Here is a 12,098-nt window from a genome sequence, read left to right on the forward strand (position 1 = left end):
ATACACCTATAAAGCACCTCAATATTTATTATAATATCACTATATAAATGCAAGTCACTTCTAAAATTAAACGGCAACTCCTTAAACAATATATGCATTCCTACAGTATGTACATTGCTCTATCTGCACCTAGTATTAGAAATCCAGTATACCAATCCTATCCTTTCAATCAGTTAATTATAATCAAAATCCTTGCAGGACTAATTTGCTCCTGAACCGATCAGGCATGTGCTCACTTCACTGCACACCATCTTGGGAAATCAGAGCCGCACTTACTAAATTAGACTGAAGTCTCGACCCTGAATATCAAAGCGAATCCATGGGCAGGTCCATGAGAATGTGAAGGACAGATGCCCCATTTATTAGCCCTGACCTGTGTCACAGATGAACTCAATGAGATGTCGACTCACCACATCTTCTCAGTTCGTTCCTCTCAGGAACCACATCGGGATTATTTTCCTACTCCAATTACGATGCTAAATTGAATCGTTGTTTTGGACAACTATCCGGCCTACGTCTATCGCAACTTTTTGAAAGTTGTCTACTACTCCCACTGCTCTCACGTTACAGTTCAACCACCCTTTGGGTGGACTACTTGTATCTAGCCTCACTCACTCCCAGTGACATGGTCAGTATCTCGCTCCTCACACTCACTGAGCTTCACCATGGCTCTCCACGAGCCACACACCGGCCGAGAGTGTTTACACCTCCTTTACAAGTCTCCGATGCAGAGCCAGTTTAGAATGCGCGTCAGCCCAATCTCCAAAGTGGCAGTGGTCTTGGGGGACAACCATTGCCCCGACTCTTGGTTACACTGATGGAGAACACAGATGGGGGGGGGGGGATCAGGAGCTTTTTCTGAAAGGAAGGATAGGGAGGAGAAATCAGAGGAAGGCTCGTTCCACGGCTGCGAAAGTCCTACCTGAAGGATTGGCTCCAGCAGCTTTATCCTCCCCAAACACATGCAACCCACAGAAGGCTGTGGAGGCCAAGTCAGCGGATATTTTAACGGCAGAGATAGATAGATTCTTGACTAGTACGGGTGGCCAGGGATGTGGGGAGAAGGCAGGAGAATGGGGTCAGGAGGGAGAGATAGATCAGCCATGATTGAATGGCGGAGTAGGCCTGATGGGCCGAATGGCCTAATTCTACTCCTATCACTTATGAAATTATGAACACAGAGGAACGCACCCCATGGAGTGAAGCAGCATTGGGAGTTTGTAAATGACAGACGGCAAAAGGATTTTCAGCCGAACATTGGTAACCCTCCCCAGGGAAACACCACCACCCCGAGGGGAGAAGTCATTCCTTAGCAAGTGGCAGATGGGCAGCTTTTAGCGATAGTGCTGACCTCCAGTAATGTTCTCTGCTAATGTGGCCATTAGAAGCTGGGAGGCAGCGTAGAATGAGGAGGTAACACTCGCACGGGAAGCAAGCTAACGTTTCACAGCGAGTCTCACTCGGACACTCGAAATCCAAAACCCACAAAAACAGCTAAGGTTTTAAAGGAGCTACATTAAACTAACAATCTCTTGGATTAACGTTAAACTAGTTCAAAATACCTAAACTATGGTTAGTTTGACTGACAGCTTATTTAATGAAAAAAAAAAGTCTAGTCAAGACTGACTGAAATTCAAAGCAAACATTGCATACAAAGGCTGAGAGCACATCTTTAAGTAATTATAATATCTAAGTGCCTAAGTGCATCCATCCTTGGGTGCTGTGATATTTTAGACTCTGGGGTGAAGTTCAGCAGAGTGTTGTAGGTTTAGTTTTGTGATCACCTGTCTCATCACACGAGCGAGTCCACACGACAAAAGAACATTTCAGGAGCGTGTGGGACAGAGGGACGGGGGCGGGAGGGAGAGGGGGCGAGGGAGGGGGGGGAGAGGGGGCGGGGGGAGAGGGGGCGAGGGGGCGGGGGGGAGAGGGGGCGGGGGGGAGAGGGGGCGGGGGGGAGAGGGGGCGGGGGGGAGAGGGGGCGGGGGGGAGAGGGGGCGGGGGGGAGAGGGGGCGGGGGGGAGAGGGGGCGGGGGGGAGAGGGGGCGGGGGGGAGAGGGGGCGGGGGGGAGAGGGGGCGGGGGGGAGAGGGGGCGGGGGGAGAGGGGGCGGGGGGAGAGGGGGCGGGGGGAGAGGGGGCGGGGGGAGAGGGGGCGGGGGAGAGGGGGCGGGGGGAGAGGGGGCGGGGGGGAGAGGGGGCGGGGGGGAGAGGGAGGGCGAGGGGGAGAGGGAGGGCGAGGGGGAGAGGGAGGGCGAGGGGGAAAGGGAGGGCGAGGGGGAAAGGGAGGGCGAGAGGGAGGGCGAGGGGGAGAGGGAGGGCGAGGGGGCGGGGGGGAGAGGGGGCGGGGGGAGAGGGGGCGGGGGGAGAGGGGGCGGGGGGAGAGGGGGCGGGGGGAGAGGGGGCGGGGGGAGAGGGGGCGGGGGGAGAGGGGGCGGGGGGAGAGGGGGCGGGGGGAGAGGGGGCGGGGGGAGAGGGGGCGGGGGGAGAGGGGGCGGGGGGAGAGGGGGCGGGGGGAGAGGGGGCGGGGGGCGAGAGGGGGAGGGGGCGAGAGGGGGAGGGGGCGAGAGGGGGAGGGGGCGAGAGGGAGCGGGGACGTGAGGCGAGAAGGAGGGACGGGAGGCGAGTGGAAGGGGGGACGTGAGGCGAGAGGGAGGGGGGTGATGGGTGTTGGGGGGGAGAGCGTGCACCAGAGGGTCAGGTGAGAGCGCCGGAGGAACGGGAGCGAGAGTGAACGGGAAAGATGGAAAGGAAAAAGGCAGAAGGGGAAAGCGATAAAAAGAGAGAAAAAGACAGAGAGAGAGAGAGAATGCAAATACGAGAAAGCAAACATGTAAATTATAAAAAGTGGATCAACAAACACCACAATCAGAGACAGACACAAAGAGGAGAAACACAGAACTGATGCTGAGTCTCTTATAAATACATAATTTAAAAAAAGACAAGGTTATCAATGAGTAATAAAAGATCAAACATATAGATGCCAGGCTCAGTCTAAAGATTCCTAACTGGAAATAGTTATTTTGAAACATACACTTAATGCTATGTTCATTTCTGGTGAATCTTATTGTTTGCAGAAGCCCAAGAGGTGGTGTCTCTACATTTTAGTCCTGACTTGGCTTCTTGGAGCTGCAAACTATAAGTGACGTTTTTTTGTCTGCAGGGAGTACAATAGTCACCAAGATACAGGCTCCAATCCCACTCAATCGCCCCCATCTCCACTCCTAAACAAGTGAACTCTGTACAATGGCAGCCAGGACCAGCAGGGTCATTCCCCGCGACGGTTTGGAAAGAAAGGTTAGGGTGTGGAGTTTGGGTCCTCTGGTGCCTTTGCCCACAGCGGGGGGAGTTCAGTGCTGCAGCAGGCAGTCCATCTTGGCGTTGGTGTGCTGCAGCATGCCCAGCATCACACCGATGATGGTCTGGAGTGACCGCCCCAACTGCTCCGCTGTGTAAGGCTTCCCCAACGGCGGGACATGAATAAAGGCCGACCGCCCGTGGCTCAGATGCAGAGAGGTGTAGTAGGTAAAATCGCACAGGTACCTGTGTGGGCAGAGACAAAGCTATAATCAACCGTTCAGTGTAGGAAAATAACTGCACACGCTGGTACAAATCGAAGGTGTTTATTCACAAAATGCTGGAGTAACTCAGCAAGTCAGGCAGCATCTCAGGAGAGAAGGAACGGGGTACAGTGCTGATTTTGGATGATCAGCCGTGATTATACTGAATGGCGGTGCTGGCTCGAAGGGCCGAATGGCCTACTCCTGCACCTATTTTCTATGTTTCCTCCTTACTTGTCGGACAGGAACTCGGCAGCCAATTTCCACAAACAAATGAGCAGCAGGGATGACTTCAGTCAGAGGAATGCAATAAAAGTCAGGTCTGTGCAATACATCATGGCAATACTCCTGTGTAAGAAAATAACTGTAGATGCTGGTACAAATCGAAGGTGTTTATTCACAAAATGCTGGAGTAACTCAGCAGGTCAGGCAGCATCTCAGGAGAGAAGGAATGGGTGACGTTTCGGGTCTCGACCCGAAACGTCACCCATTCCTTCTCTCCTGAGATGCTGCCTGACCTGCTGAGTTACTCCAGCATTTTGTGAATAAATACAATCAATAATTTAACCAGTGTGGTGCAGGAAACAACCACTCAGATCATTCAACCTGCGTTGGTGCTTGTTGTTTTTTTTTTAGTTTTAGTTTAGAGATACAGCATGAATCTATAATCCTGTAAGCAGTGTTGCCGTGCTAATTGTTTAGGTGCTGGAGCGGTCATTGTTGCCGGAATGGTGGCTGTTAAATGCCCCGCTGTTTATTTTGGCTTGTTTTTTAAACTGAGGTGGCGGAGCAGCGCTCCGGTGAGCTCCAGCAACACTGCACCCCTGCCTGTAAGCATTTCAGTATTGCCCCGCTGAGATAGACACAAAATGCGGCAGTAACTCAGCGGGACAGGCAGCATCTCTGGTCAGAGGGCGGTAAATCTGTGGAGTTCAATGCCACAGAAGGCTGTGGAGGCCAAGTTCGTGGATATTTTTAAGGCAGAGGTAGATAGATAGATTCTTGGTCAGCACGGGCGTGAGGGGTTATGGGGTGAAGGCAGGAGAATGGGGTTTTAAGAGGGAGAGAGAGAGAGAGAGACCAGTCATGATTGAATGGTGGAGTAGATTTGACGGGCCGAATGGCCTAATTCCACTCCTGTCAAATGCCCCCGTGAGAGTTGCCTACCTTCCCGCGTCCTTTGAAACGGAGATGACCACGTCTAGCTGCGGATCTGCGATGGTGTTGCACACGACGTCCATGTCGACGATGGACTCCAGGCAGTCGGGGCCTCCCTGGACACAGCAGTGGCTGTCTGGGCAGTAGCAGCGGTTGTCCAGCCCCTTGTAGCCCTGGTTGTGCCCACATTTCTCCAGCGTCACAGTGGTGGCCATTCCCGAAACTCCGACGTGGATGAACAACTGGAAGAATAGCAGACAGAATGTGTAGGAAGGAACTGCAGATGCGGCTTTCGATCGAAGATAGACACAAAACAGCAGGCGCATACTGGGAAGTGTTGGGCAGATGTAGTTCTACAAAGGCCCAGCCTCTCTTTCCCTGTCTCCACGCATCATATTTTCTTTTCCCATGTCCTCCATACCTCTCTTGACCCTTTCAGAGTCCGCACTACTGCCAACAGACTTGGACAGGATGGAATTTCTTCAGGGTGTCCATAAACCTGCCTACAAACCTGCACGTCTTTGGAGTGTGGGAGGAAACCGGAGCTCCCGGTGAAAACCAACGCAGGTCACGGGGGGAACGTACGAGCTCCATACAGACAGCACCCGAGGTCAGGATGGAACCCGGGTCTCTGGCGCTGTAAGACAGCAACTCTGCCTCTGCGCCACCGTGCCACCAAGTGAATCATCAGATATAGTGAAGGCTTGGAAACTCCAGGGGCTCTCATGGAGATTGTCGCGTCATTCTTCGCCACCGTGGAAGAAGCAGAAAAGTCAAGTGGAATTGTGGATTCATATTCCTATTTCATAGGCTGGAAATGTAATAATTATGGGCATAAACAAATTGTTTGAGGTAGAGTTCCACTCATACGATAGAACTGTGCACAAAAATCCATGAGAGGAATAGATCTGGTAGACACAGAGTCTCTTGCCCAGAGTAGGGGAATCAAGAACCAGAGTACATAGGGTTAAGGTAAGGGGGGAAAGATTTAATCGGAACCCGAGGGGTAAATTTTTCCACACAGAGGGCATTGGGTGTATGGAACGAGCTGCCAGAGGAGGTAGTTGATGCAGGTTGTATCGCAACGTTTAAGAAACATTTGGACAGGTGCATGGATAGGACCAGTTTCGAGGGATATGGGGCAAATGCAGGCAGGTGGGACTGGTATATGTTGGTCGGTGTGGGCAAGGCGGGCCGAATGGGTCTGTTTCCACACTCAATGACTAACTGTTCAAATCAGGTCCAAACTTTGAGCAACAAAGTGAGCAACTCCAACAGGAACTCAAGAAATCGGGGTAGGGTCAGCCAGGAATCTGCTGCATTATTCAATACAATCAGGTCAATCCGTTTCAATTTCAGTCTCCTGCCAGAACTAGAGTAGCCTGGATTCATTCACTTACATCAACACGACGGCCAAGCCTGACTACCAATGGAAGTACCCAATCTTTTCCTTGCAGGCTTGAATGTCGCAGGTAAAATGACTCAAGGGCAGCAATATTTTCCAGGAAGAATGTGTCTAACCTCGGGATTATGGCGTCTCCACAGAGAAGGGATCAGATCCAGGACCTTCTGGTACTCCACTGGAACCTCGTACACGTATAGATTAACTTCATCGCCCAACCCCAGCTTTTGTAACTCCTGCAATGCAGACAGAAGGTAAATGGCAAAGACAGACCACTGCCCAACAGAAGCTATTTGAGTTGCGTTGGAGTTTACTTTGTCACGTGTACCGAGGTACAGTGAAAAGGTTTTGTTGCGTGCAAACCACTCAGCGCAGACAATACACGATTACAATCAAGCCGTCCACAGTGCACAGTCACACGATAAAGGGAATCACATGAATAACGTTTAGATTTTTTTTTAGATTTAGAGATACAGCGCGGAAACAGGCCCTTCGGCCCACCGAGTCCGCGCCGCCCAGCGATCCCCGCACATTAACACTATCCTACACACACTAGGGACAATTTTTACATTTACCCAGTCAATTAACCTACATACCTGTACGCCTTTGGAGTGTGGGAGGAAACCGAAGATCTCGGAGAAAACCCACACAGGTCACGGGGAGAAAGTACAAACTCCGTACAGACGGCGCCCGTAGTCAGGATCAAACCCGAGTCTCCGGCGCTGCATTCGCTGTAAGGCAGCAGCTCTACCGCTGCGCCACCGTGCCGCCCATTTAGTGCAAGATTAAGCCGATAAAGTCCTATCAAAGATAGTCCAAGAGTCTCCAATAAGGTAGATAGTAGTTCAGCACTGCTCTCTGGTTGTGGTAGGATGATTCAATTGCCTGATAGCAGCTGGGAAGAAACTGACCCTGAATCTGGATGTGTGCGTTTTCACACTTCTGCACCTATTGTCCGATGGGAGAGGGGAGAAGAGGGAGTGGCCAGGGTGCGACTCGTCCTTGATTATGCTGCCGAGGCAGCGTGAGGTGCAAATGCCCTTGGCCTATGATTTGCCCTTGGAAACAGTGAGGAGGTAAAAGCATCTTAAGAACTGACGGTGTTGTGTGCAGATTACTGGCCATTTGCAGTTACAGGAGCATAATGGTCAAGTTACTGGGGCCATTTCGGGAATTCTGAGCCATCTCGTCTAGATATACAAGTCCAAATCACACTAAGGCTGTGGCAGAATTTATTTAAAAATTCTAGAAATCAAGTAAAATGTGGAATTAGATAAAACTAATCTGCGATGCCAAGAATACTCTCATATACTCTCATTCTCTCTCATATACTCTCATTCTCTCTCATATACTCTCATTCTCTCTCATATACTCTCATTCTCTCTCATATACTCTCATTCTCTCTCATATACTCTCATTCTCTCTCATATACTCTCATTCTCTCTCATATACTCTCATTCTCTCTCATATACTCTCATTCTCTCTCATATACTCTTACTCTCTCTCTCTCTCTCTCTCTCTCTCTCTCTCTCTCTCTCTCTCTCTCTCTCTCTCTCTCTCTCTCTCTCTCTCTCTCTCTCTCTCTCTCTCTCTCTCTCTCTCTCTCTCTCTCTCTCTCTCTCTCTCTCTCTCTCTCTCTCTCTCTCTCTCTCTCTCTCTCTCTCTCTCCTCTCTCTCTCTCTCTCTCTCATATTACACAGAGATACAGAATTCAGAGCCTGTTTGGAGATCGTACCTGGTCAGACCTCTAGTGTAAGAAAATAACTGCAGATACTGGTACAAAATTGAAGGTATTTATTTCACAAAAAGCTGGAGTAACTCAGCAGGTCAGGCAGCATCTCAGGAGAGAAGGAATGGGTGACGTTTCGGGACTTTTTAAAACTACGTAAACGGTGTGACAAAAATTGCAAACTTTATTGGGCATTATAAATGATAACTTCAAGATTTTAATTGTGGAGCTTGTGACATCTGGAAGTTTACATGAACTCCCAAGTCCCGTCTCAGCGGTTGTTATCAAATTAAATTTCAAACCACTGAACCACGTGTTAATATTAATCATTGGTGTGATTTTAGAAGGTGCCTCGGAAAAGGGAGAGGATTAGGGAGAGGAGCCCAAACAAGTGAAAGCACAGCCACCTGTAATGCAAAGAGGCAGAATGTCCACAAACACAAGGCTGAAATAGAGACAGCGGAGAAACCGGAGGCTTGTAAGACTGGGAGCAAATTCAGAGGTAGGTAAGGGTGAGATCAGGCAGAAATCCAAAAAGGCGGCTGAGAATTAAAAAATTAAAAGTGTGCTTAGCTGGAAGTTTACATGTGACAGCAAGTATAAGATGACTATATCCAATAGTTATATGGAGAGGGGAGGGGAAGGGGAGAAGAGGACGTGCCAGGGATCGCAGGCATAAATATATATCATCACAAATTTGTCCTAGACTAGCCACGTCAAAGCAATGGCCAAGAAAGCACACCAACGCCTCTCCTTCCTTAGACAGCTTAGGATGTTTGACGTGTCCCCAACAGCCCTCCCCAGCTGTAGAAACCATTTTATCTGGATGCATCACAGCTTGGTTTGGGAACAACTCCATCCAAGACCGCAAGCAATTGCAGAGTTGTGGATGCAGCCCAGACCAACACACAAACCAACCTCCCTTCCATTGACTCCATCTACACCTCACGCTGCCTCGGCAAGGCCAGCAGCATAATCAAGGACCAGTCTCACCCCGGTCACTCCCTCTTCTCCTCTCTCCCGTCAGGCAAGAGGTACAAAAGTGTGACAACACACACCTCTAGATTCAGACACAGCTTCTATCCAACTGTTATCAGGCAACCTCTCGCCTGCTAGAAAACAGTCCTGAACTTCCACCAACCTCATTGGAGACCTTCTAATTATAAACAAACTTCACTGGACTGTATCTTGCACTAAACATTATACCCTTTTTATCCTGGATCTGTACACTGTGGACAGCATGATTGTAATTGTGTATAGTCGTCTCGCTGACAGGACAGCGCGCAATAAAAAGCTTTTCACTGTACCTCGGTACACCTGACAATAATAAACAAAACTAAAGGTCAGGCACTCCTGCACTACAACAGCCAAGTCTGAAGAAATGCACAGCATTTTGCATGCAAAGAATGATTGACCAGAACAAGATTTGACTATTTTAAGTATCTGCAGATTATAAATGTGAGTTGTCACATCTTGACGGTTTCATTATTTTGGTGATTTCATTATTACACGCTTCAGAATGAAAGGCTGGAAAGTTGAGTCTATCTATCTATGCTTGATGAATGCTTCAATTGTTCAGGAGCTGATGTTTAATTTTTCAGAGACAGCTGCCACCATTACCTACACACTGGCTTGAATGGTGTACATATCCATCAACACCCCACCTCAGACTGTACAGCAGAGGTCAGCCTGCATCGTGACCCTGAAACAGAACAGTCTGTCTGCACCAGGCCAGTCCGTAAAACGTCACAACAGTGGCACGGCGGAATGTCTCACAATGGGAGTCTTTGTGGTTTCTGAATAACGACCACTCAGACGGGCCGTGATCGACATGAATTGTGACCTTCTCTGTCGTAGAGTTTTTTTTTTCCCACTCCGTCTGACCCACCCTCCCTCCTCGAGGCCAAAGCAAGCTCCCCGCTGCATCCAAGCCTTGACCAACCCATGCCTCGCACCCACTCCCTCACTCGGCTCATCTGCCAATCCCGTGCGTGCCTCCAACTCAGCCGAGGAAATGTTTAACCGTGTGTCCGGGACAAGGTCATCAATAAATTTAAAGGAACCAAATCCGACACGAGTCTAAAACAACTGGACTCACCTGGTCACTCCCTCTCTTCCCCCACCCCACCCCCCCCCCATCAAGGCAAGAGGCACACAATTATGAACACACATACCTCCAGATTCAGGAATAGTTTCTTCCCATCTGAACTGCCCTCTCACCAACTTGAGTTTAGTTTATTGTCACATGTACCGAGGTACAGTGAAAAGCTTTTTCCTGAGCCCCCCCACCTACTTCATTGGAGACTGTAGAACTATATTTAATCAGATGCCAGTCTGTAGAAGGGTCTCGACCTGAAACGTCACCCATCCCTTCTCTCCAGAGATGCTGCCTGGCCTGCTGAGTTACTCCAACATTTTGTGCCTACCTTCGATTTTAACCAACATCTGCAGTTCTTTCTTACATATATTTAATCAGACTTTACTGGACTTTATCTTGCACTAAATGTTATACCCTTTATCCTGTATTGGTACATGGTGGATGCCTTGATTGTAATCATGTACGTATGGTGTATCCGTTGACGGGTTGGCAGGCAATAAAAAAGCTATTCACTGTACCCTCGGTACACGTGACAATAAACTAAACGATGTCAGGTTTGTACATTGACCGTTTACAGATTTGTAGATTAATTAGCCATTGTAATTGATCCTAATGTGTGGGCAAGTCATAGCATCTAGAGAGTTGATGCAAACGTGGGCAGAACAGGTTACAGAAACATTTAGTGTGAGAATGAGATCACCCCCACTAATGGGCACATTGTTCCTTGAAAGTGGCATCATGGGTGGATAAGGTGGTCAAGAAGGCTTTCGGCATATTGGCCTGCATCAGTCAGCGTATTGATTATAGAATTTGGGAGGACATGTCAACAGTTATACAAAACATTGTGAGGCCACATTTAGAGTATTGTGTTCAGTTTTGGTCACCCTGTTATAGCAGAGATGTTGTTAAGCTGGAATGGGTGCAGACAAGATTTACGAGGATGTTGCCAGGACTCGAGGGCCTGGGCTACAGGGAGAAATTGAGCAGGCTAGGATTTTATTCCCTACAGCGCAGGAGGTTGAGAGGTGATCTTATAGAGGTGCATAAGATCATGAGAGGAATAGGTAGGGTAGATGCACAGTCTTTTGTCCAGAGCAGGGGAAGCAAGAACTGGAGGACAAGAGTAGTAGGTATATGGAACGAGCTGCCGGGGGAGGTAGTTGAAGCAGGTACTATCACAATGATCAAAAAACATTTGGACAGGTACCTGGATAGGATAGGTTTAGATGATATGGGCCAAACACAGGCAGGTGGGACTAGTGTAGATGGGGGATGTGGTCGGCATGAGCAAGTTGGGCCGAAGGGCCTGTTTCCAGACTGTATGACTCCATGACTCAGAGAGCCAGCACAGACTCAATGGAACAAAATGACTTCTAATTTAGTTTAGATTTTTTAGATTTAGAGATACAGCGCAGAAACAGGCCCTTCGGCCCACTGAGTCTGCGCCGCCCAGCGATCCCCGCACATTAACACTATCCTACACACACTAGGGACAATTTTTAAAAACATTTTACCCAGTCAATTAACCTACATACCTGTACGTCTTTGGAGTGTGGGAGGAAACCGAAGATCTCGGAGAAAACCCACGTAGGTCACGGGAAGAACGTACAAACTCCGTACAGACGGCGCCCTTAGTCAGGATCGAACCCGAGTCTCAGGCGCTGCATTCGCTGTAAGGCAGCAACTCTACCGCTGTGCCACCGTGCCGAGTTTAGAGATACAGCATGGAAACAGGCCCTTCGGCCCACCGAGTCCATGCTGACTAATGAGCATCCATACACCAGTTCTATTCTGCACACCAGAGGCAATGCACAGAAGCCAATTAACCTTGTCTTTGTAATGTGGTGGGAAACCAGAGCACTCGGAGAAAACCCACCGGTCGCAGGGAGACCGTGCAAACTCTCCACAGACAGCACCCGAGATCAGGATCCAACCCGGGTCTCCGGCGCTGTGAGGCAGCAACTCTACCGCTGGCTCCAGAGATGATACCAGGGCTCAGCACAGCAGCCTGTGTGCAGTGTTCTACTCTGCTGCCGGAGCAGGAGGGCAAAGTCTCAGGAAGGGAATCTGATATCCATTTAAAGTGGCAAGAATAGACCAAGTGGAGTTACAAAAGATTAAATGGAATCAAAGGAGATAATCCTAAGGATCAT

The 12,098-nt window shown here is 49.4% G+C and overlaps 1 protein-coding gene across 5 annotated transcripts in view; it reads right to left on the reverse strand.

Annotated features, from left to right (window-relative positions):
* pgpep1 (pyroglutamyl-peptidase I) overlaps positions 1-12,098 on the reverse strand; it is a 55,962-nt gene that overhangs the window by 8,200 nt on the left and 35,664 nt on the right. For 3 of the 5 annotated variants that reach the window (XM_078423743.1, XM_078423745.1, XM_078423741.1), the window contains 3 exons: positions 6,238-6,354; positions 4,726-4,958; positions 2,593-3,541 (listed from right to left, as the gene is read on the reverse strand). In XM_078423743.1, the coding sequence (XP_078279869.1) occupies positions 3,349-3,541; positions 4,726-4,931 (399 nt within the window). In that variant the 5' untranslated portion in view covers positions 4,932-4,958; positions 6,238-6,354 and the 3' untranslated portion in view covers positions 2,593-3,348. Of the gene's footprint in view, positions 1-2,592; positions 3,542-4,725; positions 4,959-6,237; positions 6,355-12,098 lie in introns of those variants that run through there. The other 2 variants (XM_078423742.1, XM_078423746.1) reach the window with 2 other exon arrangements.

Source organism: Rhinoraja longicauda, chromosome 28 (assembly GCF_053455715.1).
Source record: "Rhinoraja longicauda isolate Sanriku21f chromosome 28, sRhiLon1.1, whole genome shotgun sequence".
NCBI classification, from domain to species: Eukaryota; Metazoa; Chordata; class Chondrichthyes; order Rajiformes; family Arhynchobatidae; genus Rhinoraja; species Rhinoraja longicauda.